Consider the following 18,389-nt stretch of genomic DNA (forward strand, 5'->3'; position numbering starts at 1 on the left):
CCCCTAGGCCTAAGGGAAATTCCCAGGACCACAGATCCAGGTGGATTGCTGGGGCAGGCCTCCCTCTCCATCTTAGCACCACATTGCTAGTTTTGCGTTACCGTTTTCCACAAGCAGATAATTAATTTCATGTCTTAATAATAATTTAAAGGATGGTATTATTTGTAGATTTTATGTTGCTGCTTAAACATTTTAATTTAAAAAATGAGGCACTGTATTGGGTTTGACACATTAAAGTAGGAAGAAAGTTCTGAGACTCTGGGCAGGAGAGAGTTTAGCTTCTAATTATACCCAGGACTTCACAAATTATCTGAGGATCTTCAAGGATAGTGGCAGTCCTATCCGTTGAAGGAGGGAACAGCTACCCACTCCAGTATTCTGGTCTGGAGAATTCCATGGACAGAGGAGCCTGGCAGGCTACAGTCCATGGGGTTGCACAGAGTCAGACATGACTGAGCAACTTTCACTGTAATCCTGAAGTCTGCGAGCAGGCTCTGTAACTGATTGGCATCCTGCGGGATGGGGACTCAGTTAAGCACAGGAGGTGCTTTCTTCCTTTCCCCTGTATTTGTAACTTTTCACAAGGTTATAAAGCCAAAGTTGAATAGGGCTAAAGAAGGGAGTAAATGGCACAAGTTTATTTTGTACTTTTCTCTGTTACAATGGTTATAGGGAGTCTTGAAAGAAATTTTTTAAAAGCTGTTGGCACTGACTCCTTTAAGAACCTGATGAAAGTTGTGGGGTCCTTGCCCTAGAGAAACTTTGCAATAAGGTGAGCTTTGTTTCAAATATCAGAGTAGGTTAGGAGCTTAGTTGTTATCAGAATTAGACTGGAGGAAACAAAAAAAAGGTATCTGTTAGGGAAGCTGGAAGGAAGGGAAAAGAAGTGTTCTACTTATTAGGTTAATGTGTTTAATTAATGCTGTATACAGTTCTGCTTCATTTAAGTGACTCAGTAGAGCAAAATGACTTTCTAAATAAATTGCATGAGCGATGTTTCAGGTTTTGAAACAGGTAATTCAGTTTTTTACTTTCTAAGCCCTGTCCTGTCTGCCCTCCTTTCCATTGCATCCTGTAATGAGTATCTCTGTTTTGTATTGGGTGCACTTGAGCCCATCCAAAATCACCCTTTGTAGGCATGTTGTAGTCTCATAGGTCCATCTGTATTCTGACTCAGTTTGTATCCATCAGTGATCTTCCCAAGTTTAGCAAACACTATTTTCTCCATTTTAAATTCAGGCCTTCTCTATACATCTGTCTCAGATATTCTTAATCCTAAGTAAGCTAACTCTCTTTCCAATTTCTTTCTACTCTTTTTTTGTGTATATTATTTATAGCACCTTTTACATTTCACAGTTAATAACCTGCAAATATCCACAGTTCAGTTTATTTAGTCCCTGGATTTAGTCAGTTTTGGTTAGCAAAATAGAAAATTAAATGCATTATTGTAACAGGTTGTGATTATCTTTTACAGTTGAAATCTTTTATCTTTTGGATTATAGGAAATGGTTTAGACTAAACAGTCTAATGCTTAGTAAATTGTCTCTTTTGACATTTAAAAATTCATTTCCTTTAAGATTATTTTCAGATACTTAGATTAAAATAAACTGCTGATTGAAGCTATAATTGGTTTTTAGGTAATCTAATGTTGGAAAAACGTGAAACTTTATAGCTAAGAAGACAAATTAATAAATTAGCAGTGTTAGGTGAGACGCCTTGGGCTTCTCTGCAGGAGTATTAAGTTTAGTTGGTGCATAATAGCTTTGTAAAGTACTGCTTTGTTTGTTGATCAGAGGCATTTGGGAAATATATAACTGTTAATATTTGAGTAGAATAACTGATTTTCTCGTGGTTGCACACCTGTGTAGAATCCGATTGTGGTGTAATTAGCAAGCATATGGTGACAATGTTTTTGTGTCGGTACTAAGCAGTGTCTAAACTGGTGCTTTACATTTACTTTAGTGTCTCTGTAGGAAGAGCTCAAAGAAGCCCAGTATCTGAGGATTGTCTTAGTGTTGAAGCCTCTCATTCGATTGCTTGTAAATGGCTTGGAGAACTTTTATTATTGAAACATCTTTTTTAACAGTTCTACTATTCCTAGTACTTGGTAGAAAATCAACGTAAGTTCCATTTTCAAGTGGAATAATAGATAAGGGGCTTCTTTCAATGTACATTTTCTTGCAAGGAGAGAATTATTGCCTTTATTATAACAATAAAAAGATTGTTTAGGGAACTCTCTGGTAGTCCAGTAGTCAGGACTCAGTGCTTTCTTTGCTGAGGGCCGGGGTTCAATCCCAGGTCAGGGAACTAAGATACCACAAGCTTGTGAGGTGGGGCCAAAAAAAAAAGAGGATAGTTTATAACTCATTGTAAAGTTAGCCACTGCTTTGTTGCTATTACACACTCATGTGACAATACCCCCCTCCCATTTTATTGTCCTGTCCTTCCTTAATCTGGTTATTTTATTTCAGATATGTTACAGCCTTGGTGTTAAGCCTAGGAGCATCTTTGCCAATAATTAGAACTGATTTCTGGGACTTGAGAAGAGTGTTGTGATTAGAAATTGATTTTTCACACTGCTGCTATTACTTTCATAATCTTCTTTCAGCTGTAGCTTAAAATAGACGGTTTAACACATGACTTAGGTACAGTTGTAGATGAGCAAATGAAGAGAAGCATGTATCATTTTCATATTTCTCATACTTTAGCAAAAGTTGTATGTGCAGTTTTAGATGTGGCAAAGGGTATAATTTAATTTTCCTCTTTTCATGTGTAAGCCAAGATACTTTCGGGGTGGAAAAGAAATAGGCTATAAGACTTTCCTTTTTTAAAAAAGTATATTTACTCCATAGATCATGATTGAAAGCTGGAGTATAAACCCAATTCCTTCCCCCATCTTCTCATCTCCTCAGAGGAGCCACCCATAAGAGCTGCTTGTGTGTCTTAGAGATTCAGTGACATGCATAAAGACATAGACAGTACATATCGATATGTCCTATTTTCCACTTTTAAATAACTCAAATGGTAGCATGTTATTAACATCTTAGTTTTCTTTTTCCTGTAACAAACAATTTCTTCTAATGGCTAAATAATGCTCCATTGAATGAATTTGGTTTGATATATAGGTTTTTTCCTGGTCTTTTGCTGCTGAAATAGCGTATCTTTTCCCACATGTGTATATGTATCTATAGGATAAAATTCTGTAAGAGAAATGGCTGGGTCAAAGAGAAATATGTATTTTGCTTAAATTGCTTTCTGTAGAGGATGTATCAATTCACATTGTTTGAAACAAAAGAAGGTGGTTACTATTTGTTTCTGTTCAGTTCAATTCAGTTGCTGAGTCGTGTCCGACTCTTTGCAACCCCATGAATCGCAGCATGCCAGGCCTCCCTGTCCATCACCAGCTCCTGGAGTTCACTCAGACTCACGTCCATTGAGTCAATGATGTCATCCAGCCATCTCATGCTCTGTCGTCCCCTTCTCCTCCTGCTCTCAATCCCTCCCAGCATCAGAGTCTTTTCCGATGAGTCAACTCTTCGCATGAGGTGGCCAAAGTACTGGAGTTTCAGCTTCAGCATCATTCCCTCCAAAGAAATCCCAAGGCTCATCTCCTTCAGAATGGACTGGTTGGATCTCCTTGCAGTCCAAGGGACCCTCAAGAGTCTTTTCCAACACCACAGTTCAAAAGCATGAATTCTTTGGCACTCAGCTTTCTTCACAGTCCAACTCTCACATCCATACATGACCACTGGAAAAACCATAGCCTTGACTAGATGGACCTTTGTTGTTTCTGTTAGGTTGGTGCAAAAGCGATTGTGGTTTGGGACCCTGAATCGTAGATCATTGTAACTTGGCTCAAGCGCATCTGTATTCATCAGAATAGGAGCCATTACAGTGAGCACACTTTTGCCAATGAGAAAGAAGTCTGTTTATTCCCGTAGCCTAAAAATCCATGGTTTGGAATTCCATGAACTCTTGGAAAGCGTTTCTGCATCCTGCTGGTTGTGGAAGCATTTTTCCTGCAAAAAGTTGTCGAGATGCTTGAAGAAGTGGTAGTCGGTTGGTGAGAGGTCAGGTGAATATGGCAGATGAGGCAAAATGTTGTAGCCCAATTTGTTCAACTTCTGAAGTGTTGGTTGTGTGACGTGTGGTTGGGCATTGTTGCAGAGAAGAATTGGGCCCTATCTGTTGACCAACGCTGGGTTTAGGCAAGGCAGTTTGGGGTGCACCTCATCGATTTGCTTAGGATACTGCTCAGTTGTAATGGTTTCGCCAGGATTCAGAAAGCTGTAGTGGATCGGTCAGGCAGCAGACCACCAGTGACCGTGACCCTCTTTTGGGTACATGTTTGGCTTTGGAAAGTGCTTTGGCGCTTCTTTTCAGTCCCACCACTGAGCTGGTCATCACACTTGTCGTATACAGTCCACTTTTCGTCTCCTGTCACAATCCGATTGAGAAATGACTCGTTGTTGTTGCATAGAATAACAGAAGACTGTTTTACATACAGTAATGTGTAGGTTTCAGTGCTGTTCTCTCAGATCACCCCACCATCGCCTTCTCCCACTGAGTCCAAAAGTCTGTTCATTACGTCTGTGTCTCCTTTGCTGCCCTGCATGGAGGATTGTCAGTACCATCTTTCCAGTTTCCATATATGTGCCTTAATATGTGATATTTGTCTTTCTCTTTCTGGCCTACTTCAGTCTGTGTAATAGGCTCTAGGTTCATCCACCTCACCAGAACTGGCTCAAATGTGTTCCTTTTTATGGCTGAGTAGTATTCCACTGTGTATATGTACCACAGCTTGTTTATCCATTCATCTGCCAGCGAAGATCTAGGTTGCTTCCATGTCCAAGCTGTCATAAATAGTGCTGCGGTGAACTTTGGGATACATGTGTCTTTTTTTCCTGATGTGTGATGCAGGGCACCCAGAGCTGGTGCTCTGTGACAGTGTGGAGGGATGGGGTGGGGAGGGAGGTGAGAGAGGGGTACAGGATGGAAGGGACAAATGTATGCTTATGGCCAGTTCGTATAGATGTAAGGCAGAAGCCATCATAATATTGTAATTATTCTCCAATTAAAAATTTAAGAAAAGGATAAGAGAAGATGACACTTCAAAAAAAATTTTTTTTTTTTTTAAATTTGTAGTCAGCTCATGAGGCATGCACTCACTGAGCTTTTTCACCTTTCCAGTTTGCTTTAAATGCCAAATGACTGTACTGAGGTTGACATTGAGTTCTTGGGCAGCTTCCTGTGTAGTTGTAAGAGGATCAGCTTCAGTGATGCTCTCAGTGGGTTGTTGTCAATTTCTAGTGGCCAGCCATTTCACTCCTCATCTTCAGGGCTCTTGTCTCCTTTGCAAAACTTCTTGAAACACCACTGGACTGTACATTCATTAGCAGTTCCTTGACTAAGTGGTGGCGTTGATGTTTCGAGTTGTCTCTGCTGCTTTATGACCCATTTTGAACTCAAACAGGAAAATCGCTCAAATATGTTTTTTGTCTAACATCATTTCCATTGCCTAAAATGCATATAAACAGCTAGTAATAATTCATTAGCAAAAAGCATAAAGTGAGAAATGCATATTAAAATGGTGTATAACATAACAGCATTTATTTAAGAATGTATTCCAGTATCAAATGGCAAAGTTCAACAATGCAAAACCATAATTTTGTACCAACCTAATATATCCTTTTAAATCCAAGACTTACTTTCAAAACTTTATCTTATCCATGAAAGGTTTTATTTATTTTTTAAAATTAATTTAATTGGAGGCTAACTACTTTACAGTATTGTGGTGGTTTTTGCCATACATTGACATGAATCACCCATGGGTGTACATGTGTTCCCCATCCTGAACCCCCCCAACACCTCCCTCCCCAACCCATACCTCAGGGTCATCCCAGTGTACCAGCCCTGAGCACCCTGTCTCCCATGAAAAGTGTTAATTTGTGATTTATTTTGCAGTATGAATGAATCTTCATTTGTTCAGGAGTAATTTCTTTACCTGTTTGTTGTTTGTTTTGATCTTGGAAATTGTGTTGCAAATATTTTTCCCTTTGTCATTTATTTCTTGATTTAGTTATTTATGTCTGTAGCCAGTTGATTTTGCTGTTTGCATTTAAATTGTTGACCCTGCAAGAATTGATTTTGGCTTCCCTGGTGGCTCAGACGGTAAAGCATCTGCCCGCAATGCAGGAGACGTGGGTTCAGTCCCTGGGTCGGGAAGATCCCCTGGAGAAGGACATGGCAACCCACTCCAGTACTCTTGCCTGGAGAATCTCATGGATGGAGGAGCCTGGCAGACTACAGGCCACAGGGTGGCAAAGAGTCAGACACGACTGAGCTACTTCATTCAGGAATAAGATGGGGTCCAACTCTTTTTTTTTCTGGGGAAATGACAGTTATCACAAATATTTCTTGAATGATTCTTGCTTATCATGCAGTAAACTTTCATATATCTGAACTCTTTATTACTTCATTGTACTCAATGCTTATATCAAATATTTATAATACCTGGGTAGCCCATTACCTTTCTCCACATTTACTCTTTATAAGAAAAACAAAGGTTTTTTTTTTGCGCTATTTTGTCCTCTTATTTTTCCACTTGAACTTTAAAATTGGCTTTTTCCTGTGCCATAGAAGTATCAAGGTGTTTTGTTACCATATAAAATTTATAGATTCAGTCTTCCGTTTATTTATAGTCTTTTGGTACCATAACATTTTATTTACATGGCTCTTAATAGATTTAAGTTTATTCCTAGGTATTTTTCTGTTTTATTACAGATGGAATCCTTGCTGATTGTTTTGTATTTAATATGAAAGGGCTGTTGGTTTTTGCATATAAATTATAACAGCTTATTGAATTCTATTTCTATTGTGATTTTTCAGGTTATTCTAAATTGGATTGTAAATTGCCAGTTTGTAAATTAATAGAATTCTGTCAGAAGAACTGGAATATCTTCATTATAATTTCATCATTTCTCTGCAGTAGTAAAAGGCCAAATTATAATTTTTAAAAAACAAGCAAACATATCAGAATGAAAACAGTCAATTTGATTATTTTAATGGGCATTGCTTTTATTTTTTATTTGTTCAATATTTTTTGTTTATTTTTACTTATTTAATGTATTTGTGGGGAGTGGGGGGATTGCTTTTAAACATTCAGTTTCATTGAATGGCCCATGTATTGGAGATAAGATCTGGCCAGTGCTGGAGATAATGCCAGACAGACTTTGTCTCTTTGGACCTGTCTTCTAAAGGTGAAGATCATTCTGTGGTTGGCTTCAGTAGTAACCTTTTTTTAAGAATAGCTAAAAATGCTTTAATATGGAACTGAACCATGAGAAATGGGAATTTTGCCTTAATTTTGGTCTGAATAGTGCTAATTGAGCTAAAATAAAATAATAGTTAAATCGTGAGAGAAAGAGTGAGGGAAAAATGATTTTAGATACAAGAAAAAATGTTACATACCATAATTCTAACAAGTTTCAATTTGAAGATGTGCTACATAATTTGTGTAATTTACTGAGACTTTTGTCTCGCATTATAGTTAATGTGGGGGCTTCCCTGGTGGCTCAGACAGTAAAGAATCTGCCTGCAGTGTCAGAGACCTGGTTTTGATTGTTGGGTTGGGAAGATCCCCTGGAGGAGGGCACGGCAACCCACTCCAGTATTCTTGCCTGGAAAGTCCCCGCGGACAGAGGAGCCTGGTGGGCTGCAGTCCATGGGGTCGCAGAGACACCGAGCAACCAAGCACGCATAGGCAGTGTGGGCATAGAAGGCGTTTACTGAAGCATTGCGTCTCAGACTTCACTGTGCATGCCCATCGCTCATTCTCATTCTGTGGGTCTGGAGTGGGCCCTGAGGTTCTTTATTTCTAACCAGTTCTCAGACGATGCTGGTCCCAGACCATGCTTCAAGTAACCAGATGCTAAATGACCATCACTTTGATATGGTTTTCTAGATAATTTGAACCATGTAAACTAAACATTAAACAGATCCCATTGATCAAATGTATCGTTCTTTTTTTTCTATTCCATAGATGGTTTCCCCGCTTATTAGAAATGCTGCATTTACTGACTCGGTGTGGTGTCCTGCCTACTAGTGCATACACTCTACCTCAAGGAGCACAATGACACTCTGCCACCCTCTTCCTCCCATCCAAATTTCAAATCTGTGACACTTCTATTCATGTAATTTCTTAAGACTGGGTTGTTGTTCTTCACCTGTCTTCACTTCCCATCTTTCAAGATCCACTTCAGATCCTAGTTTTCGGACATCTGTTTCAGCTGCTTTAGCCCACTCTGAACCATCTTTTCTCTAAGCTTTTACTGTCTTTTACAATCAGTGTTTTACTTCTGTCTCTTGGTTTGTTTCCCTAGGTAGATTGTAGACCAACGAAAGGTAAAGGTCTAGCTTGGGGACATTGTGCCTTCCCTTTATGACCTCTTTTCATGAATAGCTAAAAAACAGTTTGGACGCTGTCTCTGAATCTGTAAACTTTGCTCTGAAAACTTGTTTCTATTCCTGTGTTCTTTGTATCAGTGAAGACCAAAGATCTTAGAGTCAAGGGGAAATCCAGTCTTTTAACAAGTGCAGTTGCTTTTACCTCCAAAGCATTTCATGAATCCGTGCTTTTCTCTTCCTCCAGTCTAACCTTACCAGCAGCTTTCATGGACCAGCCTAGGGAGGCTGTGAACTAACCTGTTTGCGTCCACTCTGTTGCCCCTTCCAGTCTGTTCTCACCACTGTAGTGTAACTCCAGTCCATCATGTATGCTGGTGTCTCCAGAATTGTCTTTCATATGTTGCCTTTCTCTGTCTGCTCCAATTTATAAATCTTATTTTATCCAGACACAAGTCACTGTGTTTTTCTGACCGAGTCTTCCCTTTACACTTTGCCTGAAAGAAAGTGAAAGTGAGACTCTGTGACCCCGTGGACTATACAGTCCATGGAATTCTCCAGGCCAGAATACTGGAGTGGGTAGCCGTTCCCTTCTCCAGGGGATCTTCCCAACCCAGGAATCGAGCCCAGGTCTCCTGCATTGCAGGCGGATTCTTTACCAGCTGAGCCACTAGGGAAGCCCCAGTTTGCCTAGTTAGTCCCTTTTTACCCTTCAGAATAACAAGATTCCTTTACTTGGGAAAATATTCCTTGATGCTTCCCTGGAACCGGAGAGATTTTTGAAGGAAAAACAAAGCAAATCAACAAACCTTTGATGGCATCTCTTTGCTTTCAGCATAAAGCAAGATCGGCACTTGGTCTGGCCTTCTGTCTATGTCTGTTAATCGTTTGTGTGTTATCAGTTGTTAAAATCACTGATGTTTGAATTCTTTTTGTTCTAGTAGGCCTCTATTAAAAACAAATAGCAAACAAAACCAGACTACCAAAACTACTTGTTAACAAAGCAGAAAGACATAGATTGGTCCAATCACTTTAAAACACTAGGACTTAAGAGGGGTGAAAATCAGTGTTAATTGGATATAATGGATTTATTTTTAATGATTTTTTGTTTATTTAAAAAAATAAAATCATGCATACAGTGAATATAAAACTATGTCTTTAAATAGGTTTGTTATCATCATTTAAAAGTTAATAGACTTTGTTTTATCACGTTCAGGTTTATAGAAAAGTGTTGTGTTTTTATGTTATATCTAATAAGTCATCAAACCTAAGGTTACCTAGATGTTGTCCTGTGTTATTTTCTAAGAGTTTTATAACTTTGAATCTTACATTTAGATCTGTGGTCCATTTAAAATGAATTTTTTTGAAAAGTTTAAGGTCTGTAGATTTCTTTTTCTTTCTCTCAGACATGGATATCCATTTGTTTCAATACCATTTGTTGAAAAGACTGATCTCTTCATTGAATTGTCTTTGCTCTTTTGTCAAAAGACTGCTTGACTATTTGTGTGTGGGTTTGCTTTTAGATTCTTCCATTGATCTGTTCTTTTACCAGTATTACACTGTCTTGATTACTGTATCTTTTTGGGGGGGGGCACTTTTTTTTAATTGAAGGATAATTGCTTTACAGATTTTTGTGGTTTTCTGTCAGACATCAACAAGAATCAGCCATAGGTACACCCATGTCCCCTCCCTCCTGAACTTCCCTCCCCATCCCACCCTTCTAGATTGTCACAGAGCCCCAGTTTGAGTTCCGTCATACAACAAATTCCCATTGGCTATCTGTTCTACACATGGTAATGTAAATTTCTATGTTACTCTCCATACATCTCACCCTCACCCTCCTTCCCTGCCTCCATGTCCATAGGTCTGTTCTCCACCTTTGTTTCTTCATTCCTGCCCTGAAAATAAATTCATCAGTATTGTTTTTCTAGATTCCATATATATGTGTCAGTATACCATATTTATATTTCTCATTCTGACTTCACTCTGTATAATAGGCTCTAGATTTAGTGACTAGTGAAGTTGAATGGAGTTGAATGGAGAGTGCCAGTCTCCAAACTTTATTGGTATTGTTTTGTAGGTACTTTCTTGAAGAGACCTCTAGTCTTTCCCTTTCTATTGTTTTCCTGTATTTCTTTGCATGGTGACCAAAGCCATCCCCAAGAAAAAGAAATGCAACAAGGCAAAATGGTTGTCTGAGAGGCCTTAGATAAATGATGGGGAAAAAAATTTATATAAATATGGAGAAAGCTACTAGATGCTGGAAAAATCTCTTTTAGAGTAGGCAGATAGTATGGAATTCCAGAATACCAGAATATGCAGAGAACCGGAATAAACTAGAAAGGATGTGTCAGGCAGTGGTCTTGTAGTAAAACACATGAGTCATGGAGATGAGTGATGCAAGCAATCAGTGCTTCTTATTCTCTCTTCATTCCGCATTTCAGAGTCCCAAAGTCCTGAGATGATAGAGAGTTTGCAAATGTTTACAGGCTATTCCAGTTGGATTTCTTTGCAGTGAAACTTTCTTGTTCCACAGCTCTTGGATAAGCACAAGAATACGGAGAGCATGGTAGAGCTTCTGGACTTGTATCAGATGGAGGACGAAGCCTACAGCAGCCTTGCAGAAGCCACAACTGAACTCTATCAGTATTTGCTGCAGCCATTCCGAGACATGCGAGAACTTGCTATGCTACGAAGACAGCAGATCAAGGTATTTTTCTTAAAACCTAAAATGTTACCTACTTATTTCGTAGTTCTCAGTCTGGCTGGCTATGCATTTTAATTATTAGAGGAGCTTTTATAAATGTAGATATCTGGTCTGTTGTTCCCAAAGATTCTAGTTAGGTAGTTTTGTGTTACACAGAGCCTGAATACCTCATTTTAAAACCGTCTGAAAAGGTGACTGTGCTGAGTAGGCAGGGTTGAGAGGACATTGTCTAGTCTAGTCCTAGACTTCTTTAGCAGGAGTTTTGGGAACATATGTTTTGGGAGGACCTTTTTAAAAGTTACAAGGCCTTAATGGTAGAGCTTTAAACTTCATGACATTTGATTTTTGTGTGTAAAGTAATACTACATTTTTTGAGGTGAGTGTTAAGGGTTTGGTTTTATAGCTGACCTCAAATCAATGTTGCTGTTTAATTCACATGAAAATATTGCTGAACTAGGATATTAAATTTTTTTTCATAATGAGTTAATTTGGAGCATTATTTAATAAACTTATATGTGAGAAATTACTAATTATTCTGAGAACCTTATGCTTGGGGCAAGAATGAGTGTATATTTGAAAAAATATAACAAAGTAAAGCATGTCTGTGTGTCTTTTTCCCTTTAATGAATCAGCATGGAGCCATATAGACCATCACATAATTGATGTGTTCTCCGTTATTAATAATTTTCAAAAATATGGGCATTTTGGGAAAAAATGGCAGTTTTATCATAAACTTGGCATTTTGGTTAAAGTGATAAATAGTAACTGAGACTTTTTAGGCACTACAGTTTCCTTCAGTTTTTAAAAATGAACTGTAGAATTTTTGCCCATTGAAAACTTGACTGGAAGGCAGGGATGAACTAGAAGACATGGAGGCCCCATCTTCTAAACTGGTTGCAGTGCAGAGCAGACATACTCCATACAGCTGAACATTGACTGTCAGCGTCTAGTGAATTTTTGCTTTCATATTAATTATTAATATATCATGATTTGTATAGGAGAAGGAAATGGCAACCTACCCCAGTACTCTTGCCGGGAAAATCCTGTGGACAGAGGGGCCTGGTGGGCTGCAGTACATGGGGTCACTAAGAGTCAGACACGACTGAGCAACTTCACTTTCACTTTTTACTTTCATGCATTGGAGAAGGAACTGGCAACCCAATCCAGTGTTCTTGCCTGGAGAATCCCAGGGACAGAAGAGCCTGGTGGGCTGCCATCTATGGGGTCTGACAGAGTCAGACACAACTGAAGTGACTTAGAAGCAGCAGCAGCATAATTTATATTGAGTATTAACATTAGCAAATTGATTGAACCGCCATGTCAGACTCTGTTGTCCGCTAGCATCACTTACTGCTACATTTTTTTCTCCTGGGAAGCAGAATATATGTGAGGAGGAACAGACAATTTTTTTAACAGACAATATTTTTTAAACTGATAATATTTTCAGAGGTAAAAATGGTTATTTTACTTCATTGGTCCTCTAATGATGTATAATGATGAGCTAGAAAGAGAACAGGAACAAATTTGTGCCAAAAATTCAACTACTTAAACACAATAATGGACACATTTCTTACAGAAATACAAATTGTCAAAATAGGTTCAAAGGAAAATAGAAAAAATTTGGTGGCTCGATATTAACAAAGTTGAATTCATAATTTAAAACCCTGAGGTAAGCATTATCCAGATCAAATGACATTACAGAGAAAAAGAAGACTACAAATGAATATCCCTTATGAATGTGGATGTAATAATTCTTAATGTAATATTGAAAAATAGGATTCAGTAATATACCATGACCAGGGTTTATCTCAGAAAGACAAGATTGGTTTAACATTACAAAAAGTAATCAATGTAACTCACAATATTATCAGTAAAGGAAAAAAAATCTGTGTCTCTGGGTGCATAAATGCATTTGATAAAGTTCATTGCCCATCCATGGTAAAATGTCAGCAAACCAGGCAGAGAAGGGAACTTCCTTGACCTGAGAAGAGTGAAAGTGTTAGTCGCCCAGGCTTGTCAGACTCTGCAGCCCCAGGGACTGCAGCCCGCCAGGCTCCTCTGTCCGTGGGCTTCCCCAGTCAAGAGTACTGCAGTGGGTAGCCATTCCCTCCTCCAGGGGATGGATCTTCCTGACCAGGGCATCAAGTTTGGGTCTCTTGCATTGCAGGCAGATTGTTTACTGTCTGAGCCACCAGGGAAGCCCATCCTTGACCTGATAAAGGGTATTATGTAGAGCTCATTTAACATCATATGTGATGATGAATGATTGAATTCTTCCTCCACTAAGGTTGGTAACTAAACAAAACTGTCTGCTCTCACAACTTTTATTCACTATTTCTCTGGCATTAGGGGAAAAAGTAAAGCTTTTTGTAATTCATAGATTATGTGATCACACATGTGAAAAATAAGGATCTAAAAAAGCTACTGGAAATAATCTGTAAGTTTAGTTACAAGGTCAGTACTTAGAAATTCAGTAGTATTTTCTGTCTTCCAGAAATGAAACTGAAATAGAAATTTTTAAAAATGCTTGAAATGTTTAAAGATAAATTTTATAAAATCTATTAAAGGACTGTATACTGAAAAATTATAAAATTTTGCTGAGAGAAATTAAAGTATACGTAAATAAATGGGAGATAGACCATGGTAATAGATTGGAAGAAAATCTATTAAAATAGTCAATAATGTTCACATGTCAGCTCTTAGTGGATCTGTAGATGCAAATTAAAATTCCAGTAGGATGGAATTTAAAATAGACTTGTGGCTACATATTCAATTAGTTTTTCACAAAGGTACCAAGGCAGTTCAGTAGGGGGAAAGAATAGTCTTATCAACAAGTGCTGCCAGAAGTGGATATCTATATAGAAAAAGTGAACCCTAGTCTTCCTTATGTTACACCATACACAAAAATTAATTTGAGTACATCTTAGACCAGAACATAAAGCTTATAGTATAAAACTTTTATAAGCAAACTGCAAAAGGTTTTACAGTCTTTGGGAAGGAAAGGCAAATGTTTTTTTAGATACAATGCAGAAAACTTGGGCCAAAAACTAATAAAAAGAATGATAAATTAGACTTCACTAAAATTAAATATTGCTATTTGAAAGATTAAGGAAATGAGAAGGCAGGCCATACACTTGAGACAAAATAACTTGTAATATCAATATATCTGAGAAAGGAACTGTGCAACTCAGTAAGATAAAACCCCCAAATTTTCAATATGAGCTAAATATTTAGAAGGACACAAAGATATGGCCAATAATCACATGCAGAGATGTCCCACATACTTACCTAGGAAATACAGATCAATACCAGAGTGCAACACTGTACACACTCAGCTAGGAAATAGAGATCGATACCAGAATGTGACACTGTACACACTCAGCTAGGAAAGAGAGATCGATACCAGAGTGCAATACTGTACACTCACCTAGGAAATAACAGATTGATGTCAGAGTGTGACACTGTACACACTCACCTAAGAGATACAAATCGATACCAGAGTGTGACACTGTTACACACTGATTATTCAAGTGAGTGAAATGGAAATATTTTGGCCCTCCCAAGTGGTAGTGAGGATGTAGAGTAACTGGAATATTCATACACTGCTAATAGGATTTTAAAGTGGTACAGCCACTTGGGAAAACAGCTTGACAATTTCTTCAAAAATTAAACGTATACAGTTGGTCTTTGAACAACCCTTGGGTGTGGTTCCAGTACCTGCCATTTATACCAGAATTCTCAGATGTTTAATGGCAAAAAAGCTTTCCAGATTCATGGTTCCCCATCTGTGGATTCAACAACAGCAGATCTTAGAGCACTGTAATATTTGTTGGGGAAAAAATCTGCATAGAAATGGACTCATGCAGTTCAAACCTATGTTGTTCAAGAGTCAACTGTACATATCTTACAACTCAGCTGTTTGTCTCCTAGTTACCTATACAAGAGAAATGAAAACATCTGTTCACAAAAGGAAAAACTTGCCAGTGTTTGTGCCGACTGGATTCCTGGTAGCCCCAAACTGGAACAGCTCAAATAACCATCAATAGGTGGAGGAGTAAATAAAATGCGGTATTTTCATGTGATAGAATAATATTCGACAATGCAGAAGGTGGTCTTCCCTGGTGGCTCAGTGGTAAACAATCCCACCTGTCAATGCAGGTTAAATCCCTGGGTCTGGAAGGTCACCTGGAGAAGGAAATGGCAACCCACTCCAGTATTCTTACCTGGAGAAGGAAATGGCAAGCCACTCCAGTATTCTTACCTGGAAAATTCCATGGACAGAGGAGCCTGGCCGGTTACAGTTCATGGGTTTGCAGAGTCAGACGAGACTTAACAACTAAGCAACAACACAAGACACAGCAACATAGACACACCTCAAAGTCATGCTAAGTTGAAGAAGCCAGATACAAGAGAATATACACTGTGTGAAGGGGTGGATGGCAAAGTGGTATCGGAATATTTTGGAGGTGACAGAAATGTTTTATATCGTGATTGTAGTGGTTGTTTCTTGGGTTTATGGCAATCAAAACTCATCAAGTCACATACTTTAGACAGATTGATACACTTGATTATATGTAAATTAATTAAATCCCAATTAAACAGCTTACAAAATGTTGTGCTGAGCAAAAGATGCCAGACATAGAGTATAAACTATGCCTCCATTTACATGGAATTCTAGAAAATTGTTGTGAAGAGTTGTTGCCTGTGGTGGGGCCGGGGAGATTCTCCCCGAGGAAGCAGATGTAGCAGAATCCTTTGGAGAGCTTGATGTGTTTTAAATCTTGATTATGGTGGCTGTTAACATGGGTATAAAACTTTGTCAAAATTTATGTTTAAAACATGGGTACATTTTGTTGTATATAAATTGTAACTCAGGTGATTTTTTAAAAGAGAAATGAGCAAAATGTACAAGTTTATATAGAGACACAAAATGAGGTGATCAACATAGCCTGAAGACATACGGTAAAAGAGGGATTAGTGAGCTTCACTATTGAAGAATAAGAATTCAGTAGGAAGTGAGTACATATGTTTGTATTAGAGATTGGAATTGAGAATATTCCATATATATAAGAATAGGAATGGTATAATAAACAGGCATAGTACTTGGGTTTTTAGACACAGTAAATTATTCAAACCTTATTGAATCACCAACCCAGCACCATGTGTGGAGGCCAATAAGTGGCATGGCTGGGACTGAAACACATTTGACTGCAAAGCCTGTTCTATTAGTTTTTCCACAGGGTGTGAATTGTTTGGTATGCCTCAGGTCTAAGGATTTGTAGGAGAGAAGGTATGGTCAGCACCTAGAAAGCTGTATCATCCTATGGAGTTTGACCTTTATTCTTTAGCCTCATCCCTTTCAGAAGCCCCCAGACTTTAATGTACTGGTTCTTTAACATGTGAAAAAATGTGACCCCCAGACAGGGAGTATCAGTATCACCTCGAACCTTGTTAGAAATACAGATTCTTGGGCCTTACCTCAGATACCCTTAACTGAAACTCTAGGGAAGAGCTCAGCCATCTTTGTTTTAGCAGGTCTTCCTGGTAAGTATGACACACTGTAAAGTTGAGAACCACATGTCTAATAAAATCTGCAACGGCTAAGGTATGGAGCACACTAAATTCTAAGATACATTCACTTTGGGCCTCAGTTTTCTTATCCATAAAATGAAAATTAGACTAGATGATTCTTGAGGAGTTCCCTGGTGGTCCAGCGACTAGCGCTTTTCACTGCTGGGGGCCAGGGTTTGATCCCTGGTTGGGGAGCTAAGATCACACAGCCATACAGCACGCCCCCCTCCAAAACAAAAAGAGAGAAGCTTAAATAATCAAGTAAAAGTAAATAAATTGGATGATCCTCTCTAGATTTTTAAACCCAGTGTCTTGATGAGTCACAGTGAGTTCACCTACTGATAGTCTTCCTGGATTAACCATAAGCATTTCAAACACATTGTCCACTTATTTTTAATAACTTGATAAAAGTACGTAAGTACTAGAAGGCACCCTCAGCTTTTCCCTCCCCTTTGCATCCAGTCATATCATTTTGCAATTTGACTGTTTTCTGGTTGTAATTTGAATATACTCTTCTTCCTCTACCCTTCCCCTCCCCCAGGGAAATCTGTAGGTGTCTTTGTGTGAAATAGAAAAAGACACCCATCTCTGCACTATTCCAGCAGACAAGTGGGCATGTGTAGCAGTACAGATGGCTTGGCCAACCTCCTGGTTTTGTGCAGTGTGCAATTTTTACATCATTGGACGACTGTATACTCTACTGTGTACATTGTGAAATATATAGTGCTTGTTGTTTTTGTTGTTTAGTTGGTAAGTTGTGTCCAACTCTGTGACCCCTTGGAGCCCCTTTGGAGCCCACCAGAATCTGTCCATGGGCTTCTCAGGCAAGAATACTGGAGTAGGTTGCCATTTCTTCTCCAGGGTATCTTCCCAACCCAGGGATCGAACCCACATCTCCTGCTTGTCAGGAGGGTTCCTTACCACTGAGCCACCTGGGAATCCCCACTCTACATTATATGTTTGCACTCTACATATAGTGCTTAACACTGTACAATTAAGATACTTATCTCTCACTCAAACTCTTTATTGATTTCCTTATCTTTAGATGCCTTTTACCTTCAAAAATGCATCATTCCATACTCTTTCCTGAGGATATTACATTTAACATTTACTGTGAATGTAAAAATGCATGAAATACACAATGCCAAATCTAATTATGTCATCCTGTTAGTCAAGAGTCATATAACTCCTGGACCTGGAAAATTCGCATTAAGATCACCGCTACATCAGTATATTCACAAATTTATCTTTGCATTTGTTTTACCCAAGAACCAGATTGCTTTTTTAAAAGTTACTATCTCAACAATAGAAGTAACACTTAAGCGTCTCATATAAAACCCAGTATCCAAGCTAGTGATGTACTTTATAATAAATAATTCCTTGCTAAGAAATCTGTGTTTATAAACTAGTCTCACTATCCTAGCTACCTAAACGGACACATACTTTTTTCCATGTTAAAAACAGACACTGTTTTCTTTCTGGCACTGAAATTGACAACAGAGGAGTGTCACTGTTTTTAGCACATGACCCAGCTGACCAGTGCTGTACATCTTCAGATTCTCCAAGTTAGGAAAAGAACTCAGTATCCTAGCTTAACGTCTTTGGTGCAATAAACTATAATCACATTTTTAAACAGTAGGCTGTAGCATTAGCTACTGAGTTTTAGGAGTCAGTTGAAAACACAGCATTTAAAAAGCATAGCATGTTC

General features: G+C 38.5%; 1 protein-coding gene across 1 annotated transcript in view; it reads left to right on the forward strand.

Moving 5' to 3' along the window:
• The window catches only part of JMY (junction mediating and regulatory protein, p53 cofactor), a 74,905-nt gene that overhangs the window by 17,497 nt on the left and 39,019 nt on the right, over window positions 1-18,389 (forward strand). The window contains exon 2 of the mRNA XM_069595382.1: window positions 10,940-11,113. Within this exon, the coding sequence (XP_069451483.1) occupies window positions 10,940-11,113 (174 nt within the window). The remainder of the gene's footprint in view (window positions 1-10,939; window positions 11,114-18,389) is intronic.

Source organism: Ovis canadensis, chromosome 7, assembly GCF_042477335.2.
Source record: "Ovis canadensis isolate MfBH-ARS-UI-01 breed Bighorn chromosome 7, ARS-UI_OviCan_v2, whole genome shotgun sequence".
Classification (NCBI taxonomy): domain Eukaryota; kingdom Metazoa; phylum Chordata; class Mammalia; order Artiodactyla; family Bovidae; genus Ovis; species Ovis canadensis.